Here is a 25,953-nt window from a genome sequence, read left to right on the forward strand (position 1 = left end):
AGCTCCGCCCCCTGTTGCGAGACCACGCCCCTATCCTCTCCCATTTTCGGTGCGTGGGCGTGGGCTGCACAGAGCATGCGCGGGGGTCAGCAGCTTGTTTGGTGCGGGGGGGGGGCGCGTGGTGGGGGCGGCCATTTGCTGCTGTTGACGGCCGTTGGTCGCCCGCGTGTGAGGGTGCGTGAGGGGGGCTGGGGCCATAGGTGGGTCAGGCTGTGGGAGGAGGTGCGAAGACTAAGTGCGAGCGAGTGAGAGGTCTTGACGAAGTCTTCTTGTCGTGGGGTGCTGCTGTTGTTCTGCTGAGCCCAGCACGACCTCTGAGAGCACAGCCTCGTAGAGATCTGCTAGTCAGGGCTGGCATGTATCACCAGGCAGGGCGTGCAGTGCTTCTGTTGTCCCACATCAGGGTCTCTGCAGGTCTGAAGTGATTCATACTGGGGAAAATCTAAGAATTCTGAGAAAAGAAACTTAAAAGCTACTGCAGCTGCTGTGGATGAGATTCCAGCTGCAGAACCATGAAGTAATATGGGTTGGAGGAGTGCTGGAGAAGTCATCTAATAATCCCCGAGGCAAGGCCAGTTTGCAGTATGTTGCTCAAAGCTCTTCCGCTTGTGTTTGGAGCACCTTGAGGATGGAAATTCCAGAGCTTCCTTCAGCCTCTCATTTAAGGTTTGGTTATCCTCAGGTTACAAACATGCTCCTAACATTTAAAAAACAAAAACAAAACAAAAAAAAGCAACGCAAAATGTTGTCTCCTACCAGTTTGTATTCAGTATTTCAGGCTGCAGTGTTTGCGCCTTGAAGTGAAAGCCAGAAAGAGAATGTGTGTAGTTACAGTCCAGGAGAAGCCTGGAAAATTTTTGATGTGAGCAGTTGTAAAAAATTATGCCAAATATAACAATTCCAGCACTGAGTGTGCAGAATTATTCCAAATATTGTTGAGAAACTGTACGCCAATGTCAGAAATAACAAATGATAAAGCTGCCCTATGTGGCAATAATTTAGCGCACAGAAGAAATAATATAAGTATAAATTCAGCTTTGCAAAACATTGTTTACATGCTTGATGTTATCCGTTTGTTGTTCTCTTTCTGCCTTCTGTAATGACGTAGCAGTTGCTATTTGCATTTGGACTGCATTGTGAAATGATCAGACAGTGCCCTTCGGCAGCATGTATGTTGGTAAGGCCTTGAGGCCCCTGATCCCTTGGCCTTCATTAGGAGCAAGGAGATTGGAGTCACTGTATTATGTGTGAATGTGAATATATCAAACTAGAGAGTTAAGATTTGCTTACTCCATCTTTTCAGCTATAGGCTTAGTTTTCTTTTTTTAATACTTAAACTTGTAAAACTCAGGAGTAACTGTTGTGATGTCAGTGGAGTTGTGCAATTGTGCACCTGATGTAACTGGAGGCAGAAACAACCAAGTGCGATTCAGTTTTGGTTGAGGTTCTTGTTGCTGGAACAGGTTTGAATTGAAAATAATTTTTCAGTTGGACTTGAACGGCTGGGAGAAATTTGCTTGCTAGGCATGATATCAGGCGTATCATCGACTTACTGACCACTGTGGCAGGCGGTATCGTGTTTCCTTGTCTTTTCTTGGAAAATGTACTGCAGCTTCCCCCAGCCATAAATTCTCATGTGTAGCTGCATTCCAGATCTAAAAATAAATAGAAACCCTTTGGATGGGCAGAGAGAAGCTATTTTGGGGATTTTACTATGTTAACAGCTTTGTGATATGGTACTACCAACTAAAGGCTTCTAATCAAAATTATTGTAGAGGAGGCTTTAGCATGTTTGCTCTAGAAGTGCTTCACCTAGGCACACGCAAAGAAGACGTAGGTTTGAAAGCAGTAGGCAAGGGCCACCTCTGCGTTTCCAAATTTATTTAGCTGAGATAGGTCTACCCTGTCTCAAAAACATCAGGGAGAGTAGAGTTTTTAAAAATTGAAGAAAATAAGCTGTTCTTTCATTGCTGAGCTGCTGACAAATCGTGGTGTTTTTGATTTGTGTTGTGTGTATTGTAAAAATCAGCTAGAAAGTTGGATTTTCATGACTGCACAATTGTCAGACAAAACAGGAGATATCTCGTGGTTGCTGTGATTATGGTAGTTCATTGTCAGGATTTTACATTTATCAGGCTGAAAAAAAATGTTATGTTTTTGTATGTTAGCTACCTACTGCTACAAAAAAAAATGTGCCAGGTACTACTGAGGGAGAAGATGTTGTATATCTGCAATGTAATAGTTCTGAATTCTGTTGTTTAATGCATTGGGAGAACTTGGAAATCAGAGTGTGGCAGTGTGGCCATTTGGGTCTTGGATGTAGTAAGCAACAAGGAGACTGTTGTGTACCAGACATGTAGCAGGGCTATGAATTATAGAAAAGAAATGGAAGGTTGGGAGAAGGTAAAAGTGATTACTAAGAAACCTGCTTTTGAATGCAGCATGCTTTTCTTACTGCAGAATACTGTCTTGCTGTTACCACTCTCAATTGCCTCTGTTATTTAAGCAAGTGGCAAGTGTTGGAATAACAGCAGATCTTGTATGGTGCAACAAGCCCATTCCTGACCTGCAGCTGTTCAAATCTCTATTTACTTGCCAGCCCAGCCAGTTGCTGTTTTTTTGGTTGTGTGATTTCATTTTTAATTTTTTTTATACGCTGAGATGAATCATGTCTTTTTCCATGAAGAAGAAACAGTTTAATTATTACCCAGACACATTAAATAGAAATTTCAGCCTTTCCCCAGGCCAGCTGTTGAAGCCATTGCCACTTTCACTCCTTCATTTGCCCCAGTCACTTCCAGCCTGCACACCTTTTCCATATCTGATGAACATATTGTTTAATCTAGAATGAGCTTGCAACTTTACATGATAATATCTGAAAACAGTAGGATCCATGTTCAGTAGCAGAGGGCAGAAAGCATATGTGTTGTTTTTGCTGCTTGATTATATTAAGTATTCTACATTGTAGAATCACAGGATGGCTTGGTTTTAAAGGAACCTTGAAGATCACCTAGTTCCAAAACCTCTGTCATGGGTAGGGCTGCCACCCACCAGCTCAGGCTGCTCAAGACCCCATGCAACCTGGTCTTGAATGCCTCCTGGGATGGGGCACCCACAGCTTCTCTGAGTAACCTATGCCAGTGCCTCACCACCCTCTGAGTTAAAAATTTTCCTCCTAACATCTAGCCTAAGTCTCCCCTCGCACAGATTAAAGCCATTCCCCCTTGTCCTATCACTGTCAGATTGTGTAAAAAGTCGGTCTCCTTCCTGTTAATTAAGGTCCCCTCAAGTACTGGAGGACTGCAGTGAGGTCTCCTTGGAGCCTTCTCTTCTTCATACTGAAAAGGCCCAGCTGCTCTCCCACCTTGGGACAGGTGCTCTGATCATCTCCATACGTTTACTGTGCTGGAACTCCAAGCCTGGATGCAGTACTCCAGGTGAGGTCTCCAGGACAGAGCAGAAGGGCAATCACATCCCTCTCTGTGCTGGCCACCCCTCTTCTAATGCAGCCCAGGATATTGCTGGGCTTCTGGGCAGCAAGTGCATGCTGCTGGCTCATGTCCAGCTTTTTCTTCATTGGGTCCCCTCAGGTTGTTCTCTCTAGGGCTGCTCTCTCGGAGTTCTCCTCCCAGTCTGTACATATATCTGGGATTGCCCCCAAACCAAGTGCAACATCTTGCGCTTGGCCTTGTTGAACCTTGTTAGGTTTATGTGCTTCCACATTTCAAGCCTGTCTAGGTCTCTCTGGATGACATACCTTCCTTAATGTATATATTTAGTTATCCACTTTGTAAGCTTTGTTTATTTGATGCATCTTTGTGCAGGAATGAATTACATGCCTAACACAGGGCTGCTGTGAACACTGGCAACAATTGAACATTTTTTTTTAAATATATGTATGTGTATTTACGTATATGTGAGAGAAATTAATATTAGAATATCTAGAAATTATTGGAAAAAAATACGTAAGTATCTGCAATTACAGAAATGCCCCCAAACTTGCTTTGTGTTTCATACAGTTTTAAAAATCTTTGGGTTTTGTATTTGCATTCCTTGTGCCTTGGAAACTGTTGATGATATTATGCGCTTTGGGAATTTCTGGCAGGCAAATATTGCGTTTGTTTTGAGTATCAAGAGCATGCAACTGAGTGTTACTGATAAGCTCAGATCTCTCAATCTGTTGATTGGCTAGAGGTACCATGGTTTTAGGGTTTAAATAGTGACCTTTTTGTCTTGAGTTCATCTAAAGACTCAGTGCTGCTTTTCATGACTTGAGAAGTGGAAATAAACTTGGTAACGGCTAATAATTTAGTTACATAAGCTTTTTCTCAGTACTTTCTCCAATGCATTTCTTATTCTCTGGCATTCTGTGTGTTTTGTGTATGCCAGTGCTTGAAGAGAGTTCTCTGCAGAGAAACTGCTTGAGCTTCTTGAGTAGAAGCCACAGTGCTTATATTAATATTAAGCTGCACTGGAAACATTTTCTGCTTTCCTTAAGATGTTGTCTGAGCTTGCTTCCAATTCAGGATTTACTTGTAATTATTTTCTCAATTTATAATGAATTTATAATCAGTTACAGAGCAGATGGCTTAAAAAATCATTAAGATCACAAGGGTGATGCATATAATGGGGATTGTTGAGCCATGGGGAATGAATGAAAGAGTGCCTTGGTGTTGCAGATGCTCATTCATAACTCAGTGGTCTCCCCTAGAGGAGTCCAAGGAATGCTTGAATCTGTGCATTTGTTCTGCAAGACAAGCTTTCTTCTGAATGCGAAGAGCCAGAGTAAAGCTTTGTTGGGCTGGATGTAAGGACAGATTCTGGAAAAGGAAAACTTGTGTTTTACGTGTTGCAGGAAGAACACGTTACCCATGTTTGGCAGTAATTCATGTTGAACTCGATGCTGTCTTATACAGGACTTAATTTGCCCCATGTTTGTGCAGTAAGGAGTTAGGATTCATTTTTACCAGCTAGCAATTCATTCAAACACGTTGTCTGGTGTGCGTGATTTCACTGATGTGAGTGAAATTGCACTGATGTATCTGGAAGGAGAAATGAGGGCACAGTTACTGCAACTTGTCTGATGTCATTTGGTGAATCTGTACCAATGCTGAGATTAGAGCACAGCAGTGTCTGATATCGAGTGCCCATATCCTGTGACCATCATCTCTACTTCATACCTCAACCATTTAAAACCTGCCAGGTCTCCTCTGTGCCTCCATGATAATTGTTGTCTGGAAACTCTGACTTCGTTGACAGCCTTTCTTTCTAGATAAATAAAGGCATGTTGTGTATCTATCCCTTATCTCACATGTACATCCAAGTTCTTTTTTTCCCCACTGTGATTAAAACTAATGCTGAATAATGTCACGCTTTAAAAAAAATAATTCTCAAATCAGTTCTGGGTCAAAGGTTGGCTCACTGAGGGATTTTTTTAATGCTGATAATATTAATGAAGTGCAAACTCTGTAGTCAGCTGCATAGCCCAAGTCTCCTGATTTCTCCCTTGCTTAGTATCTTTGTGTTCTGAGGCTAAGCCAATGTAAAATAGGAATGCAGGCAGGATTCTGAGAACACGATGGTTTTTCTGGAGGTTTGTAATAGGCCGTGCTACCCTCCTAGACCTGCTCTTATATTCTCATCACTGAGCCATTTTTAAAATCCTGGCTCTGCCTCGCCATTTTTTCCAATCCTATGCCAGCACTATTTGTAGTTTCCCCACCTGTCACCCTGAGTATTACGTGGTAACCGTCTGCGTATTGCTCTACAAATTCCATCTGCTAACAGACTGACTTGCAGCACTGCAAATAAATTACCATATTTCCCAGTTTTTTGTTTGGTGTTATGTTTTTTAATCTATGCAAAATATCTATGAAAGCTTGTGTTGTTTTTTTTGTTTTGCTCATTATCTAGTCTGCTTTTTTGAGTTGCACCTGTCCATACAGGATCCATTACACAACAGAGGCTCAAAAGATTAGGCAGTTCAGGTATCATGGGTTTTGTGTGTGTGTGTGGAATATTTAATAGAGAAGATAAGGGCTAAGGCTTAATGAGGGCTCTCCTCATCCCTGAAAGGTATTTTATGTAGTGCTGCCTGGCAGTAGTCATCACTAGAGGATTTGTCCTCTGCTGTGCCTTATCTTTCAACACTGACTTTGGAGTTTGTGATTATTATGTCTCACATACTACTGACAGAGGCCAGATTTTGAACATTCCTACTGATATTTGTCTTGTAGCATTTCTGGGAGCCAGAACTATCTGCTGCACCGACTACAAGACTGGAAATGTAACTCTAGGAATTGTAGGGACATCCTCTCCAGCGTGTAAGGGACCCTGAATGCCTGATGAAGCCTGACATACTAGCTTCCCCTCAGGCATATTTGGGTGCAGGCTAAACACAGACCTCTGAGACAAAAATGGAGATGAGGTAGATGAAGCACACGGCAATTAGACTTGTTTGGTAGGCTCATCAGGGCTTTTTGAGATAGAAAGCCTCTGCTCCAAAGAATTTGTGATTAAGGTAGACATGAAGAACCAAAGCGAGCATCACTGACTGTTTTAGAGATGGGAAAGTGCAGCACATCAAGCTTGTTTCTCTTTCAGTTGGTGGGATCAGGCTGAAGGGCCAAGTCTTAGCTTTTGGGGAAAAAATTACTGGAAGTGATTTGCTCAACGTTATGTAGAACATTTTAAACTGGGGTAGATCACACAGTGTGTCAGCCTCGTGACTTTCCTTCCACACAAAGACTTGGCAGCAGTCAGTGGTCCCAGTACAGTCAGCATTTTCTCCATACTCCTGGAGCCCTTGTGCTTTAGTAGTATCTGTCCTTCCTATAAATGTTTCTTGCTACACTTTATCCATGGCTGCGTTTCAGGGGCAGAGTAAGTTGTTCCTATATATAGATGGCGAAGCACTTTGAGATCTTTTGAAGTCAGCAATGCATTTTTTCAGTTCTTTCTCCATTTGTATTTCCAATAGTTAGAAAAGAAATATATAGTGCACACTTAGCTTCTATATAATTAATATTACCATGCATGAGTAGGGGAATGATTTTTCAGAGTGAAAACCTGTGTCTTTTGGTGCTATGTATGGCAGGGCTACATTCTGTGTCCACAGTGCTGCTCTGACTGAGCTCAGGCGGAATCAGAAGTTTGGTTCCCACATGTATGCTTCTCTTTGCTCTTTCCTCCTTCTGCAGATGTTCTTTTCACTTGCTGTATGTAAAAGGACATCTTAAAAAATAGATACGACGTGCTTTGAAAACAACAGTGCTTTACAATCCATTTAAGCTTCTATTAGCAGATTATGTAGGAGAGAGCACTCTGATTTTATTTTTTAATTTTTCATTGTTGCCTCTTTTGGAAAGTCATCCTATTGGGTTTGTGTTTGTTTTTTTTAAACAGAGAAATAGGCTGTGTCTCTAGATAGATAATTACATAACTACTTCTGATTTATAGAGCACTCATAAGGTCTTTTACCATCCTGTGGCACGTGTGAGATAATTTTGGCAGGTGTGGGTTATTGCGTTTTTTGCAGAGAAACATTAAAACTGGCATCTAATGGTGATCACTTTCACATGAGCTGATGGTTCCGCAGATGATTATTTAGGCAGAGAAATCTGGCTTGTTTCTGAAGCTCACTCAGTTCAAATAGAAGAATGATGTGGAGAAACATTATTGAAATTTTCAGCATTTTTGAAGTTTTTATTTAAAAGTTGAGGTTTTATCTTCTGAGAGTTTGTGAGAGGGAAGAATAAGAAATAGGCCAAAGGGATTGAAAGTCTGATGAACACTGGGGATACAGGAGAGCGATTTCTTGAAAGAATTTTCTGACAGCTTTGGTGGAGCAAATGGAAGTTAAAAATAAACTGTGAAACGATTTCTTTTTTATTAAAAAAAGTGTGAAAGGCCGACACAGGAGGTGAAAGCCATGCTTTGATTAGTTAGAAAAGCCCTTGGATTCTCAAGGAGCTTAATGCAACTTGTGCCAGGAGACTTTTGCCTTGCTAAGTTGGAGCTGTGATAAGGAATACTGAGTGAGTTCCCACAGACCCGTTGCTCCTGTTTGGAAAGCTCTGGCTTTGTGCTCCTCATACATGGAAAGCACAAATCTTACCTTATGGCCCTGGTGTTCTCTGGGGTAAGACCTTATGAAAATTGATGTTGATTTGAGCTACTACTGTATGTGAAACAAAAAGTAAGAATAGTTGACAATTCAGCGCTGCTGTCTCCATTGCTGATCACCTAGAGCCATTTTATTTATATTAATCTCTTTGAAAAACATGAATATTCCTTTTTATCTTACCATGTCTGTGTTATTTGTACCTCAAATCTATCTGGATCTCAAAATGTCTTGCCATGGCAGTTTAAGATGCTTATGTGGGTCACCGTGTTCCTTTTTTCTTGCTTATTTCTGTTTTCTTTTTCCTTGGAGACACGCAGTTTCTAGCTGTGCAACTCTGCCAGCTTTAGTGGAGGTAGTCTTAACCTACCTGTATGTGGGGATAAGCTGACTGAGAGCATTACTGCCTGTCCATGTCTGCTTCATTTGTACTACTCTGCTGGGCTCAGCTTTCCTTTCTCTAGGTGATCTGGAATGGGCAACTCCCTTTCCACTTTGAATTTGGCCTCATAATTCCATTTTGGCTCTCTTTCCACAGTGGACCTTCATTCATATGCTTCTCATTACCATCTGCACAGTTCATTTATGAAATTAAATTAAAGTAGTAAACAAAATACCAGATACTCCTCCTAATGCTCTGTCTATAAATATCTTCTCTGCCTACTCATGTTGTCTGATTAAAGGGTAGTAAGTAGTTATTTAGAGAACCTAAGACAGGCCAGATTCCATTGAAATAGGTTGTTCTTTTAAAATCAGAATATTGCGTTTAGCTGCCTGTTTCAAGTTTGTCTGTCTGAAAATGCGTATCGTTAAAGCTCCTCCTTTTGATGTTTTCACACAGCATCACAGAATGGCCCGGGTTGGAAGGAACATAAAGGATCATGAATCTCCAACCCCTCCTGCCAAAGGCAGGGTCACCAACCTCCCCATTTAATACTAGAAACTTTCAGAAAGGAGAAAGAAAAATTAATTATGCAACCCTGTCCATAGCAAGGGCTTGGAGCTAGATGATCTTTGAAGTCCCTTCCGACCCAAGCCATTCTATGGTTTGATGGTTTTCTACAACAAAAACTCTGAAATATATATATTTTTTTCATTGAGAACATACTAACGTAACCTGCCTGATGTGGATTTTGAGTATTTCTCCCTTACATAAAATGTATGATCTTGAACTTTTGGTACTCTCAGACTACCTGAGAGATTTTGTGGTTCTGTGTGTCAGTTGCTTCATATGATGATTATCTTTTGTTGGTTTTGTTATTAAAGTGATGCAGTTACCTAAGTACAGAGTAAACAAGAAAATAGGTCATACCTTTGCAGCAGTGGCTAGCAGTATTCTGAGAAAAATTCAGTTATTAATATACATGTATCCCTCTTTCAGAATTCTAGGAATTAAGGATAGATTTCCCTTTGATATCCAGAAGTCTAGTGCTTATCCACAGATGATGGGATACTCATTGTCATCATATCTCCATTTGTATTTCATGACACAGGCACTCCAGCCCATGTTAAATGATGAGAACCAGAAGATGAACTGTGGTTCCGCTTTGTACGAAGCCATCAGTGACTGCAGGGCTCACCAGTACTGCACAGGGAGGTGGTGCAGAACCATTTGATATCATCTACTTTGATTCTCAGACAAAAGAGCGCCAAGGAAAGGCTCACCTCTAATGCACTAACGCATTAAAAGGTCACAGGTCTTGTCAGCACAGGAGACAGCTCTGGGCTGGAGCATCATAGTGTGTATTCTTCCATTACTTCTTTTTTTTCTTTTTTTTTTTTTAAATTCCTACTTTTCCTCCAGAAGTTTCTCCTGTGCTGTGCACAGTGAATAAGAAGGAATGGTTTTGCTCACTTCAGAGGCTTTAACAGTCCTTTAGGCAACAGGAGCATGCCTCACAAAGCACAGATCTCATCCATAGGCTGTACAAATTACATCAGCATAGGCAGAATGTATATATATATGTGAACATTCTGCTTATAATCACTATTAGACATGGGCTGAGAGTTTCCTAAGAGGTAAATCATCTGCATGTAAACAAAAGCCTCCACTCAGCATTCATCAACATTTGCTTCATTTTTGAGGGAAATACTATAGCAAATCTGAGAATATTTATATTGAGCAGGTGAAAAGCATGCATTTCTGACCCTGAATTTTATTTTTAAACTGCTTATTGCATGGTAAGTACACCAAACTTAGGAAGTTAAGCTTGAGTTGATGTCATGAAACAGTTGTGTTGCAGTCTTCTTCTGAATTCAAATTTGCAACCTTAGTGCTGCATCTGTCAAGTTTTTTGAGCTGATGGGTGGTTGTTAGCTGTGTATATGTGTATGTATGATCATCTATATTGCATGGGCTTACAGGATAGAAGGCAACTTGGCAGGAAGCAGAGCTTTACCTAGTAAAACAAAGTGCAAGATGTATGCTGTCTAGCTGTTACTTATTCGTATTGGTTTAGACATCTCTGGTTGCCTTTACTGAACATACTTCTCCTCTTGTATCTGGCTTTGTCTTTCAGGGCTTCTAAAAGCTCAGCTTTGGTGAGCTTTTTTTCTTTGTAAGATTCAAACTGTATCCAGCACAGACACTTCTGGAAAGGACGACCTTGGCTGATGGTGCAGGATGCAATGTAGTGAACTTGCCAGTACTTGACATTCAGTTGTCACCAGGGAAGGAAGGGAGAGGAGAGGAAGAGGAAATAAGTTTGCCAGTATGTTTGATCTCAGTGCTGTCTTCTCAGATTTTACCCTGTGGAAAACACAGATAGTTGGTTGCTGTCACAAATTTTTGAAGTTAATGGTTCCACAGATGTTTTTGTGCTCTTTTTGGTGTCTGTGTTTGGGATGCAAGGAGCGTCTTTCCTAGATGAAAAGGTGTGCATTGCTCTTCTAAGTTGTGCTTGCATACTTGTGCTCTAACTCCACACCCAATCTCTGCTGTGTTTTATCTTCTGAGTGTTCCTTTCTGCGCTGGCTCTGCTGAGCTTTAATCTGAAAAGCGGCTGGCCACAGACTTCAGGTTGATGATAAATAATGTTGTAGGACATCAGCAAGTCATACATGAGTCTTGAGCAGCAGTACGTGACAGTAGATTTAAAAAAAATAATAACAATAATTAGAAAGGCAGATGATTAGGCAGTGTGTTTTTGTCAGACTGCTTAAGAGAGGCGAATCCCCCTGGTCAGCCTCCCCCTCTTGCCGTGGCAGTCCGTGCTCCGGACAGCAGCAGCACGGCGGTGGGTTCCCCGGCCCCAGCGCGGACCAGCGGCGCTGCTGGGCGCCTCTGGGCGTCTGCCCCGGGGAGGGGAGGCGGTGCAAGCGCGGGCTCCTGCGGCCGCCTCTCGGAGCGGCGCTGGGCAGCCGCCGGCAGCCACGTGACGGCCCGGCGGGGATAATAAGCGGCCGCAATGAGCGGCGCTGGGCTTCTCCGGAGGGTCGGCCACAAGGACCTGCAGCAGCAGCAGAGAGAGCGGGTGAGACAGAGGGAGAGCGAGAGGGGGAAGGAGGATCACCAGCCATCCGCCACTACCTGACAGTTAAAGCCTCCGCTCTCGGCAGCTCATCGATATTAACATCCTGTCTCCTTGGGAAAGAAAAAAAAACAACACACGTTGCTATCTTCAACCCATCAGCAACCATACTGAGCTTAAATATATATACATACTTAACTGTTAATAGGCAAAGCGGTTGAAGCTGATCCCTGGGTAGAATGAACAGCATGAACCAGATAGAAACAAACATGCAGTACACCTACAACTATGAAGAAGATGAGTACATGACCCAAGAGGAAGAATGGGACAGGGACCTGCTCCTGGACCCAGCATGGGAGAAACAGCAAAGGAAGGTCTGGAAATAAAGTAATGTGTGTCTGTGTATGTGCTTCTTTGTGGAATTCTGGCCTTGTAGCCGTGCTGCATCTGGAATTGCTGGGGCTATGCAGTAAAGTCTTCTTGTTTTAGAAGAGGATGTAGATATAAGGTACATATTATGCAGTATTTTAAGGGAAAAGCACTCGCTTTTTGTATTCATCTATGTAAGATGGTAGTAATTAATGAGAGTCAGGAGTGTGTTTTTATATTTTACTAGGAATGTTCTGTCAGTAGCTCTACATTTGTGTGTTGTTGATAGCGATTCCAGTGTTTTGTTTTGTTGTTTGTTTTTTCTTTTTTTAACTTCACTTCATAGGTCTTCCTTTCACAAAGTAGTTTCTGAAATGTTGTATGTGCCTGATGGCTTCTCTAAAGCAGTACATCACAGTTATAACCTGGGCGTTGCATGAAGTGGTTCAAAACTGTGCCGAAAACCCATCAAAATTTACATGCAGTATTTCTGAGTTTTAGTAGAATTTACTCTCAAGATGGACTGAATAATTTTAGAAAGATGATGTTGCCTTGAAATCTATTTAGCATAGGTTTGGAAAACTATTGAATGAGTTAAATTCCCATGTGCCATTCTGTGTCTGGGTGAAAAAAACAAGTCTGTAAACTCCTTGGAATATGGTATTGTAGAGGAAACATTCCTCACCTTCTAGGTTTAGGAAAGCAATTGTGTCACCAAGTACTGCCTATACTCAATTTTTGAACATAGGCATAGGTTGTAGGCTCTTGTTCATTAAAGAACTGTGTGAACGTGGCACTGAAGAACACAGTCAGTGGGCATGGTGGGGATGGGTTGGTGTTTGGACTGGATGATCCTTGTGATCTTTTCCAACTGTAATGATTCTGTGACTTCTTAGGAGTTGCAACCCTACCAACAGCCTTGTTAGCAGTTCAGTACTTTAGTAGTTGCTGCTCCTATGATGCCTTTAAAATATGAGAGAAGAAATATCTGATTTCAGAACACTGAGTTTTAAGCAACCTAAGGAAGAGATGGATGAGAAATATTGCAAAGGATTTGTTACTTCCTAATGTTGAAAGTGATGTTGAAATTGCAGCTGACAGATCTAGGATTACAAGGTTATCTACTGGTTACTGGAAGGAAAAAAGGAGAGAGGAGAAAGGAACATTAAACTATAGGGCTGTATATGCTTTTTGCTACAGGTGGGGAACTTCAGGAAGTTTGATTAGGATAATTTTTTGCCTGTGTCAAATCAAGAAAAAAGAGTTGCAAGCACTTTATCTGAAGTCAGTGTCTGACCTGCTGTTATAGTCATGGCTTCTATATGACTGTCAAACTAAGAGCCACTAGAACTGCTAGGGCTGATGTGTTTGCTTTTCCATAGCAATTGGTAGAGCTGATATTTTCCTCTTGTTTTCACTTGTAGCTTTCTGCTTACTGTGAGTTTTACATGATTTTGCTCACTTTCCTGCATTGATAGATCCTGTTGTACAAGGATAGTGTGAGAAGTTCAGCAGCTGCAACTCCTAACCAATTCTATACAACAGTGGTGCTCATTTTAGTTTGATGCTCTTTATATGGTGAAATATTCTTTTATGTTTTGCAGTGAGAATGACAGTGATTTCAATGTTAATGATTAGAAACTGCTCAGCTGTAACAGGCTGTGGTTACATCTGATAAAGATTGAGTTGCCTGGCATTTCATGGAATCCTGTGTTTTCAAAATAAAGAAATAATGGGCTGGTTACTAGGCAAGCATCACTCAATTTTACTAGAATACAAATAAGTAATAAAAAGGATTTCGGCTCTGTAGGCTTTCTTATGTTTGCAGTAAATCTCTGGACTATTTCAGAAGAACAGAGAACAGTTGATATGAGGCACCACAGCAAATTTTTTGTTCCCATTCCTCCAAAGTAATAATGCTTCAGCAGAAAACCTGGTTTCTACATTCACAGATGAAAGTTTGCTTCCACAATGTAGAGAGATAGTACCTTTGCTACTTCGTGTTGTCTATTCTCAGTACTTGTTTTTAATATTTAAATGATATCACATTAAAATAAAATTTAAGAGGGTGATCCTCATTCTTTGCCTTGGAAAAGAGTCTGAATTTATTATGACAAGAAAGTAAGTAATTTCACATAAAGGGTCTGAAACTTTTTACAATTTCAGGGCTTCTGTATTCTAAACAGCACTAAGACAGTTGCAGAAAGTGCATTCTCACTTTCCTTATTTATTAGGAAAAGATTGCAGATACATGGGCACAAATCTTTGTTCAAACTGGTAATGTAATATAGAAAAATGATCTCAGTGGAGCCCTGGCAGTTGGCAGCATATATTTTCTGTTAGACAGTCTTGGAACAAACCAGAAATAAATACCATTGTTTCTATTGTGGGCTGCCCTCTCCAGACTTGCCATTTCAGTGATATGCCTGGTATGAGATCTGTCAACAGATGCTGGTAACACATGATGACGTCCATAGGATTACAATGGCCGTGACGCCTAATTATAACCATGGTTCACAGAGTATTATGGTCTGCTGTTATCCAGTCTCCTTGGTGGCTGCAGGTGTCGGAATAAATATAAAGTATGTTGTATGAAGGGAGTCTCGGTAGTAGCTTAGCTGTGACTCTCTGAAGATGAACACCAATTTAAGTGCTTTGGTTAGGGTAATATTTGGCTTGTGTCAAATCAAGAAAGTACAGCAATTTGGCTGCTGTGTTAGCTGCTACTGGTAGGAACTTAAACAGGATCATATAGTTGGAAACTTCAAACGGCAGCTTTAAGCAAAGACAGAACAACAGGTCGGTTTGTCTTCGTTATATTTGGGACACACATGCTGTCCTCAGCAGGAACTAGAGAACTACAGCCTTGGTGTCTTTTAAACATGCAGAAAGAAATGATAGATTAGAAACTTCTGAATTTTGCTGTTTTTCCCAGTACGGTTTGATTGACCATGTGTGTTTAAATAGCAGTTGAAAGATCTGTGACAGTGGCCATTTGCTTCTTCAGTACTATGTAGAAATCAGAAAGCAGAGTCTGGCTGACCAGAGGCACTGCGATATTCTTCTTGACTCTTTTATCTTAATCAGGGTCAGTTTATCTCCTTAGACTTCAGTTTTCCTGCTGGCTAAAAAGAGGACAAAAATGATCATTTGTAACCAAAAGATAGTTATAGTTCATTTTATGGTATGTTAGACTAGTCATTAGCCCTGTTTCAGTCACAGCTATGCTGTACTGGAATGGAATTAAAAATCATGCTATAGCTCATAGAGAAAAACTTAAAATCTGATATCTCTTCTCTCTATTAAATTTCTCAACTTTCTAAAAAAGAAAACATTCAACAGATTCTGCAATTCTTTTAATCTCTCCAGTCTTTATCTCAATATTTTTTGAAGGAACATGGAAAATTGCGATTCCCCTTAACTTAGGAAACCTAGGACAACTCTACTTAAAATGAAGATATGCTGTGTTGTTCACAGCATGTTTGAACTCCCAAGATTGCTTAGTGAGCTGTGTGTTAAACAGTGCTTTTTCTTTTCCCTCTTATTAATGCAAGAAAAAAAGTTATGATGGTACAGAGTACCATTGTATCACGGTATGCAAAAAGGACAGAACGGAGACCAATGAATGTTCTGACAGTGTTGAGCTTAAGAGAATACCTGACAAGCCTACGAAAGGAAAGGGATGCTTTTGAAGAACATGTAGAAACAACTGTAAGCTCATAAAGAGAAAACTTTCTTGACTTAGGAGGTTCCATGCAGACACCCGTGATGAAGTTTATACTCCTACTAAATGGAAACATCACTGTGCCATAAGTAACAGGCAGTAAAAGTTGTTTGCTGATACATTTTATTTTTAGACAACTGTTGTTATAAATAATTGATTATAGGAGTGTACTTCTTTAAACTTTGACATCAATTTTTTTTTTTAAAAGAAGTTTTAAATCTTCAGGACAGAGAAAAGATCTGAAGAATTATGAACAGGTGTGATTCCGTCTTCAGGACGGTTGTGTTGTAAAGAACTTAGCTGACTCCACATTGGTATCTCATGTTTCCTCCAGATGTTTGTGCATGTCTTTGACACTATTGCACTAATGTATGTAAAGAAAGAACTGAAAACATGTTCCTGACCTTACTGATATTATTATAGAGGAGTATTTATGTTCCAGCTTGCTTTATGGTCCTGATACCATCACCATCAGAGTTTGATTGTAGGTGTCAGCATCATGAAGGCCGGTGGTATTGTGGTGTGCATTAGGAAAAGTGTTGCCAGCGGGTTGAGGGAGGTGATTCTCCTTCTCTTCCCAGCCCTGGTGAGGCCACATCTGCAGTGCTGTGTCCCGTTTTGGGCTCCACAGCACAAAATATATGCCAGTGGAGGGCTATGAAGATGATTAGGGGACTGGAACATCTCTGTTAAGAGGGAAAGCTGAGAGAGCTGGAGACAAAAACACTGAGAGATGATCTTACCAATGCATTCAAATATCTCAAGTGTCAAGAGTATGGGACCACACTCTTCAGTGGTGCCCAGCAACAAAAGACAGCAGGCCTAAACTAAAACACAGGAAGTTCCACCTGAAAATGACGAAGAAACTTTACTGTGAGAGTGACAGAGAAGTTGTGGAGTTTCCTTCTCTGGAGATATTCTAAGGCCATCTGGGTATGATCCTGTGTTATGTGATCTAAGATGACCCTGGCTGAAGACAGGGGGTTGGACTGAGTGGTTTCCAACATCAGCTATTCTGTGAGTGTGTGATGATCTTTTGTGATGGAATAAAATGAAGAAGACTTGGAGTATTTATTTAGCTTGCTATTGCGCTCTGTGGATACAAATCTTGATGACACTGAGCACTGTGCATGAGTGATGACTTCAGGAAAGTTTCTCTAGAGTAGAAGTTGACTTTCCAGTTAGATTTCATTTTTAGCATGACCTTAAGGACTTATCTGCATTACCTTATTTCACTGATAATACAGCTCCTGTTGTCCTTGTATGTCAAAGGAATGAATAAGTAAATAAAGCAACAACTGTAGCAAATTCTTTGGAAGGTGCTACCAGAACTGTGTATTACGGACAAAACGCTGCTTTTACTTGTGTTGGTGGAACTTAATAATGTTGAGCAGATTAAAGATGTTGATTGTGGCCTGAAAGAGAGATTGACCTTGTGTTCAGTCTGACTTCAGTGTCTATAAATAGAGTTACAGTCAACGTCCTGGATTCACTCTGAAGTCTGTGTGGTCTTCTGTGGATGGAATCTAAATCAGTGTCTTATCAGAAACCTTTTCTTGGAAAAAGTCTGCCTGTGAATGAAAAGACAGATAAACTTGTAGAAGCAAACAGCTACATTCCTCAAACCAGGAACAGGAGAGAAATGGCCATGCTTGAATGAGTGAAAAAGAAATGTAAAGCAGAAAAGTATTGGCAGGAGAGGCTGGATGCCACCAGGAATATTCAGTGCTGTAGAATCTGTGGATTTACAGGCTCTGAAATAGTTGTTATGAGGAATATGGCTCTATCTCCAGTGTGTACAGTGCATTCCAGCCTGGATCCTGCTTTTTTGTGATGTTCTATGGAAATAATCAGTTGTGGAGTGTTCTGATTGTTTTTCTCAGACTGGAAAATTATTTCCTTGAACTAGAAGCCTTGGAGTTAAGATCTCACAGCACACAAAGAGTCCATCTCTTTTCATCCCTTGAGGTTTTTCAGTGAGGTGTCACTTCTTATGGAGAAGGATCTATGACAACCAGAAGTGAATGTAGGATTGTGAGGGAGGGAAATGGTGCACTCCATTCTAACAAAGTACCAGCCTCTTATTACTTGTTCCTACTGCTTTCTATTATTAATTGGCCATTTCTTAGGAAGATTGGTGCTTTGGGTTGTATAGCTCCAGAAATATTTCAGAAAGGGGTTTCATTTGTAAGGAAGCAAGTCTACCTTGTACCAGTATAAAAAGCAGAATGACACTATGTGGAGAAATCATGATGCACTGAGTCCAGTACTGCAATTCTTTGTGTGCTTTACCTTTTATCCAAATAGTTTCACATAAATGTCTTGGAATTTCTGCAGGTTAAGTACAGGGTTTTGTATTGCTAATAGCAGTTAGGAAAGCAAGCTATTTCACAGAATCACAGAATTGTAGGGGTTGGAAAGGACCTCCAGAGATCATTGAGTCCAACCCCCCTGCCAAAGCAGGTTCCCTACACCAGGTCACACAAGTAGGCATCCAGACAGGTCTTGAACATCTCCAGAGGAGACTCCACCACCTCCCTGGGCAGCCTTTTAAAAACACATTTTATTTTTTCATAGTAATCACTCAGCATTGTACCTGCCTTCTGTAGAAGTGCAATATAATTCCATAGGTGCAGAGATTGTGCCTTTTGGTAACGTTAATTTTTAGCACTCCAAAGCCAAATGCTTCTCCAGGTTCATAAAGAATTTGTTTCTAAAACAGCAATTGCTAAAAGCTCCAACTTTAAGAATGCACATGAGTAAAGCGTACATTGTTTCCTTTTAAGCCCTGGGTGCTCCTGAAGTGACCTTCTTGGTGGTAGCTGACCCCATATAGGAGGCCATAGAACTTGGTAGTCAATGGATGGATTCCATTTTTGCTACCAGTTTGTCCTGATTTTTCAGCATACACTGTGATTATATTAGATGCTGATGAAACAGAAGAATGTGAAGTTGCAGTGTCTCTGGTTCTATGGAGAGTTGTCCTGTTGGTAGCTGGACTCTGTAGAGAAATATGGGATGTGTTTAAGGCTTACCCTGTATGATTGGCCTCCTCGAGATTAGCACTTGTTAAAATAGTAACATGTTAAGTTCCTGTTGCTGATGTTATTTGCCAGGAATGGTGTTTGAGAAGAACGTGCTGAAAGGATAGTAGAATGATCATATTTTGTCAATGTGCCTCGTAACCAATCTTGGAAGGTATCAATGAGGTGTTCAAATGAGAGAACTCTGAGTGCTGTGGTGCTTGTATATGAAGGAAAATTCAAGCAAAGCTATTATGAAATTCACTTAACGAGAAATGATTATGGAGGTTGAATGAAGATTTTCTTTATCGGTGGCAAATGTGACAAATTGATTCATCAACTTTTTTTTTTCCTGTTTAAGCTCAACATCCTCCTTCCATGTTACATTCCCCATTGTAAGCTCTGTATGCTTTTGTTACTGTTATCAGATGGGTAATTCCTACAGTTGCAGCTCAGCTATTGATTTCTACCAGCCTTCAAAGATCTGCCTGTAACAAAACAGTAAGCCTTACCAACCTCAGTGTGAAGAATTTCTTCATAATGTGTAATCTAAATCTGCCACCTTCATTGCTGCTTATCGCATTGCTATACACTGGTAAAGAATCTCTCCCTATCTTTTCTATAGGTCCCTTTTAAAAACTTGAAGGCCACTATTAAGGTCTCCCCAGAGCCTTCTCTATGCTGAACAACCTTAAATCTCTCAGGAACCATTTTGTACCCAGAAGCAAAGGCTACTGCCTTCCTGCCTGTGCTCACAGATACGCAGTGCAGCTTTCTCTGAAACTCATATAGCAAAATGTCTGCAGATACACCAATCCAATTAGTAAGACAATAAGGATTGGAAGAAAGTATGGATCTAAGTGGGTTTCCGTAAGCTGCAACGCAGGTGCTTAAGAGCTAGAGGAAAGCTGTGTTTTAAGCAATGGGCTTTACTATAATCTCTTGAGAGAAGGTCTGCATCCTTTGCTCTGGGTCTGCATCCTTTGCTCTGGGTCATTGAAGAGCTAAGAGCTGAGTGGATAGGTATGGGAAGTTTGCTTGGAAGAGCACTAAAGGTCCTCAGCTCTGAGAATGCATTAAAGGAGTCCAGACTTGTAAAATTTTTAGCCCTGTTTAAGAAAAATGGGACTTATATATGTTCTGTAAATTAGTGAATCCCAATAAGAAAATATCCTGATTACATCACCAGTTCCCAAATCAAACTAAGATAGCTCTGCGGGCTGAATGTTGACTGCTTTTGTCAGTGGGACAACACAGTTCAAAATCTTTCACCAAAGTGTGTTCATCCTCTTACAAGTAAGACAAAAAGGGATTCAACACTGTGATGGAAAAAGTCAGATACTGAATTCCTAATATAAATTTAGTTACTGTTGCACAAATTCAGACACATTCAATGATGTTTAGTTTAAATGAGGCATAGCGACTGGATTTTCTTTAGTTATGAAATGTGATTATGTAAGCAATAAATACTATACAAGTAAATTCTATATAGATGGTATTTACTTTTCATTAAGTGGTATATAAGTACTATGCTTTATATAGGTAGTATTTTAGAAACTGTACTGCAGAGCCTGCTTACAGGAGGATGCATTGGGTTATGGATCTGAAATGCAGGTGGATCAGTGAAATTTCACTTGTGAAAGTGGAATACAATCAGATAGAAGTTAGTGCTGCTGAGCTTTGTCCCAAGTGAAAAGAAGTCTCTCCTGCATATTATTTTATATCGTTGCAAGTAGGAAAATATGAAAATGTTTTATACAGCTGGCAAAACAGAGTCATTTTGGATTGTTTTACTGCCAAGTACAATTTTTTTTCCTCAAGTCCTAATTTTCTGGATGAACAATGTGTAACCAACATGGTATTCCTCTTGAGTGCGTAGTGAAATGTTGCTGACTCAAAGTAAATCTTCTATGTCTGCGTTATTTATCTCAGCTAGCACCAGAAGAAAAATGTATTCACATCTAGTATTTCATTTCGTCCTAAGCTTTGTTAAAAACATGTAACATTTGTTCTTATAATATTACTGGATTTGTTGGGTATGCCTCGTGGTGAAAGGCTGAAGCATAAAGCTGATAGTAAATCTGTACGGGTGCTATACAGTGCTTTTTTTTCCCACCTAATACAATGAGACATCTATTTGAAGATAGGAGTTACCTCTTTCCACGTCATTTAACCAACAAATACAATGTAATGGCCACTCTCTGTTACTGTTTCCATACATCATCTGTTGTAGCTCTTTGCCCTGGTGGTACAAGTACTTCTTTAGTACAAATTGGGATAACATGATCCCAGTAATCCTCAAACTACTGATGTGAGAGGGTTACAGGTTAGTTGTTATAGAAGTAATGGTTTTCCTCTGTTATTGTAAATGCTGGAGCAGAGCTTCTGCAGAGATAAAGGCAGAAGAATTTGAAATAGAGTGTTCCATTTCACTGGAAGTACTTAATTGAAGTAGTAACTTAATTGAAGTAGTAACTCTAATTTGTGGAAATGCGCTTGGTTCTTCAGAGGGTGGCAGCAGGAACTGCTAGTTAATAGTGGCTAATAATGTTTTGTATTTGGACCTTAAATGTCCATTCATGCTCTAAAATAGTGGTTGTGCTGTGTGCTGGTTTTTGCGGATGAAAAGTGCTAAGTGTTTCTTTTACTTGGTGTGAATAAGATGCTCTGTTCATGTCAAAAGCTTTCTCCCAACTGTCAACTCTTAACTGTCAGAATCTCTTCAACTTGCAGTTCAATACCAGATCAGTCTGGCCACCCCTTACAACTGAACCTAATGTAGAGTACATTGGTTCTACTCTGAGCTGCCTCCTATAAAAGCTTGTTCCTCACTACTACCATAGCAGGAGCCTGTGGGAAGTGGCTACCCTAGGCTAAAATTAGCATCTGTGTTTATTCCTTAAGCGTCTAAGGAAATGCTCGTATTTTTATAGGTGTTGAACACTCAGGCATTTCCAATGACATCAAGAGGAACCTCTGAAAATCAGCCTGCTATTTTGGTACTCACAGAAAGGCCTAACCATCTAGCATTAAGTGATTTCTTTTTTTAAACTCAGTTTTATGTTTAATCTTGACAGCGGTGTAACTTTTCACTGCTGTGAGACTTAAGATATCGCATTCTGGCCTATGAGGCTAGAAGAAAATGGGTACCCAGCTGCATTAAATGCAAATAAAAAAATAAATAGTTGTGCAGTTCTGGAATTATTTTACCTAGACAGTTTCTTTAGCCTATGGAAAATATGTGTAATCAAAATTGATCTCCAGCTGTATTCCAGGATGTAGTTCTACCACACATTTTCTTCAATGGAGCAGCTGTCCACCCTTGACTCTACTCTTTTTCGTAAATTTACAATCCCTTTTGTTTTCTGTTACAGTGATTTTAGTCTGCAGACCATATCTAATAATAGAATGGCTTGGGTTGAAAGAGACTTAAAGAGTGTTTAGTTCCAACCCTCTGCCTTGTGGAGGGTGATGTTGAAATTATTGAAAGAAAAAAAAAAAGCAGTAATCCTATTCACCTAGTTACCACTTTTTAATGCTAAATCAGCAATGCAGGTTGTAATGCAACATGACAAGCAATTCTAGCTGTACATGTATATGCATTATGTATAATGCACGTATCATCCACTTGGCATCAATATTAGAAGGCAAACAAAATGCCACAGTCGAGGCTGAAAATTTCTTGCTTTTCTTTTTCCTGTGGTCTTCAATTCCATACCCAAGCACAGCTATGAATGTGACTCCTGTTAAGGACAGACATGCTATAAACAGAGGACTGTGTTCTTAATTGACAAAGCATCTCGCTTATCACAAAATTATCTGTCTAAACCAGTTTATGCTTTCAGCTATTTACAACTTCAATTGTTTGTTATTTACCCATCTATTCTTAGCTAAGCCATTGAGAACATGTTAGTTAAATTCTGTATCCATTTGGAATCAAGTTATCTGAAGAACCTGAGTAGTGTTTTGGAATTTGATCTGTTTGTATGACAATATCAGTAAAAATAATTTGGGAGCTCTGAAATTTTTCAGGAACTCATCTGGTTTACAGGATATTTTGAATGTTTTAGGAAATGTTACTCTATAGCTCATAAAAACATTCGAGTTTAAAACATAAGCCCAGTGTACTTAAGTAGTACCTTTAACAGCAGTCTTTTAAAAAATGTGCTCTTAAACAAAAATCAAAATTGAAGAGTGTTATTTCCTAGTCATTATGTACTGAAATTTTTGTGTAGATTACAAGCGAAACTAGATTTGTGAAACTAGGTATCTACTACATAGCAGTGCAAAGACACTATTTACTGTGTAAATATCTCAGGATCTGACTGTGACATCTTTTCTCCATCATGTGGTGATGTCACAGCAATACAAAGATGTATCTGCTGGTGTATTGGTATTGTATTGGTGAATTGCTGGTGCAGTTCAAAAGTTTTTGAAACCTTTTGATTTTAACAAAAATATGAAAGATGTATTTTTATACTTATGGAAGTGTTTTAAAAATGAACATATTTATATCCCACTTGGATTGGTGATATTGGCCGGTTTATAATGGATTTACTTACCTGGCAATGTGGTATATAATTAGTGGGTAAAGATAGCATGGTGAAGTAAATCAACAGAAAAGCAAGGGAAAGACATTTGAAAATCCAGTCAACTAAATCCTAGATTAGCCTACTTTAATTAATCCTTCTATTTCCAGAGGGCATATCTTCAGTTCCTTCCACAATACATGGCTGTGTGAATGTTTTGTTTGTCTCATCCTAAATTGATTTAGTCATTTAAATATGCATTTGCTGAAACAAAAATGTTAACCATTACTACCTGTGATAGTTCAGGAACTTGTAGAAAACCAGGATGAGGACTCTGGGGCATAGTTGGTGAGAGAAGGAATAGAGTCTTGAATGGAGAATGGGAAGTACAGGCCATAAGAAGGCTAATTTGGCACTGATATTGCAGTAGTAATACATGTTCATTGCTTAATATGCTTAAGAGAAAGCCTCAAGCAAGATAAAGGACATACACCTCACCTTGAAAGCACACCTGCAGATTTGTCATTGTAGATCCACCACAGTGTCATGATATTTTTTGGATTACCTATGTTCCATTCTTAAATCTCACCAGGGAGTGGTAATAATAAGAGATTGTATTTTTGTTTCCTGATTAGTAAGGAATTGACCATACTTAAAGCTGGAAAAGGAGAATTGAGGGAGAGAAAAAACAAGCAAACAGAAAATTGGCTGTCCTAGAAGTTCTTACATTGCTGAAAAAGTTCCCTTCAGATCCACTGGCATTTTTACTGTGCATTACTTGCTCAACACTTACTGGATAGTCTTGTAATACACAGCATAGAACTCGGTGCTCCAGAATTAACTATTTCTGAACCATGTAGAAGTGAACGAATTTCTGTTGACTCTGTAAACTGTTCAACTTTTACTTTGATATTTTGGTCCTTTGATGTGCTAAATACATTTTTCTTTCCTTCTGCTTCTGAACTTCTTAACAGTTAGATCCAGAAAGTGTTCCCTACTGTAGCTGTTGTTTCTAACTAGTATTTACCTTTAAACCTGCAAAATATTACTTTGTTCAAAAGTGATACAGAAAGCACCAGAATGCAAATAGCTCACTACTCCATTAACTGTGAATGTTTTCAAGAGTGTCAGAGTTACCTTGATTGTTTTGTTCATCTGAGGTCTGTCTATGAAAACTTGTCGAGAACAAGAGAGTGAGCGCATGAAAGAGTGATGCTTTGCGAGCATGTATTGATTCGAAGTTGCAGTATTTATTGCATGGATGATAAGAGAGTCCGCTACAGCTTTTTTAGTAGAACATTCATTTTCTGGATTCAACTTTTCGTGTTGTAAATACAGTATCTACGTCTGAAAATAAAAGCCACTGACCAAAAGTAGAGTATTAAAAACTTTCAATTTGTACTGTTCCATTAGTCTTTTTTTTCTTTTGTAAGCTTTACTTCTGTTTGACAGCAAAAGGTCAGAATATGTGTGGTTCACAGATACATTTCTTTTTCAGTATTGGTTGTTTTTTTTTTTTTTTTTTTTTTTGTTTGTTTTTTACTTGAAAAAATGAAAGTTCTTTTGCTAGCCAGTATCTTAAATTTGCAAAATGTAGATGAAGCTGTAACACATTGCATAGTCACTCGATTTTAGAGGTGAAATTGGGCCCTCCTAATAATGTATTTGGAACTCTCAATCCACAGGAATGCTTGTATTTCCCCTCTACTGTGGAGTAAGGATTTTGGATGGAGGCGTAAAGAGATTTGACATCTTTAAAATAAGTTGTCCAAGAAAGCTGTGGATATGTAAGGATTCTCTGAATTCTTCACTGTCTTTACTCGCTGTCTTACCCTCATTACAGAAAACAATTTAATATTAAGGCAGTGTAACTCAGGAATCTGTTAGTAATTTAAGAACTTCACAGAGGATACCGTTTATTTATCATTCTATAGTGCTAATCTTGTACCTGGAATATTTTAATGCATTGAATTACGGTAGATAATTTAAAAAAAATCGGAGATATAAATTCTGTTATAACAAGAGTCAGCAGGGTAAATGAATGTATATTAACATACTCTTTCTTTACATAGAAGGCACAGAAAATAGAGTTATCAGAAAAGTATAACTGTAAATTATGTGATACATATTTTTACTGAAGTAGGAGGGAAGATGGAGAGGTAAAATCATTGCAAACAGCAAAGGATTTGCTCCTTATTACTCATTCTAGCTAGAATAAATTATCTATAGCTACTATAGGACAGCAACTTGTTGCTCTTGGATGAAAAGCTTATCAAAGAGAGTGTTACTTGGATGCTGCTTGTGACCAGCTTTTTTCAAGAATTCCTGCATATTTGAATAAAGAAACTAAACTTCCAAGAAAAAACTGCCTTGCAAAATTCTGCCCCCTGGCACTGCTTAGGAATGTGGTGAAAACATTAATTAAAAGTTTTCCAGTCTTGCAAACCTGTCTAGTTACAATATTCTGGTAGCTCCTGTATCCCAACTCATGTTAAAAAATAGCTTTGTACTGAAGTTGCACTTATAATTTATAGGGTTAGGTTGTATGGCTGGGGGAACCTTTCACTTTTAGGTCCCTCTTTTGAAACCAGGCCAGGTGAATAACTGACAAGGTTGCTAACACATGCACAGTGTCTATGAGATGAGTTGTAGTCCCAGTTTAGCTCTCGAGGGCACAGGTGTCCCCATCACTTAAATGACCAGAAATGGCAGCTTC

General features: G+C 39.6%; 1 protein-coding gene across 3 annotated transcripts in view; it reads left to right on the forward strand.

The window, feature by feature from the left end:
• The first annotated feature begins 11,528 nt into the window (after window positions 1-11,528).
• ACTN2 (actinin alpha 2) overlaps window positions 11,529-25,953 on the forward strand; it is a 63,740-nt gene continuing 49,315 nt past the window's right edge. The window contains exon 1 of one of the 3 annotated variants that reach the window (XM_048935280.1): window positions 11,529-11,966. In XM_048935280.1, coding sequence (XP_048791237.1) covers window positions 11,832-11,966 — 135 coding nt within the window. In that variant the 5' untranslated portion in view covers window positions 11,529-11,831. The remainder of the gene's footprint in view (window positions 11,967-25,953) is intronic. The other 2 variants (XM_048935279.1, XM_048935278.1) reach the window with 2 other exon arrangements.

Source organism: Lagopus muta, chromosome 2, assembly GCF_023343835.1.
Source record: "Lagopus muta isolate bLagMut1 chromosome 2, bLagMut1 primary, whole genome shotgun sequence".
In the NCBI taxonomy this organism is placed as follows: domain Eukaryota; kingdom Metazoa; phylum Chordata; class Aves; order Galliformes; family Phasianidae; genus Lagopus; species Lagopus muta.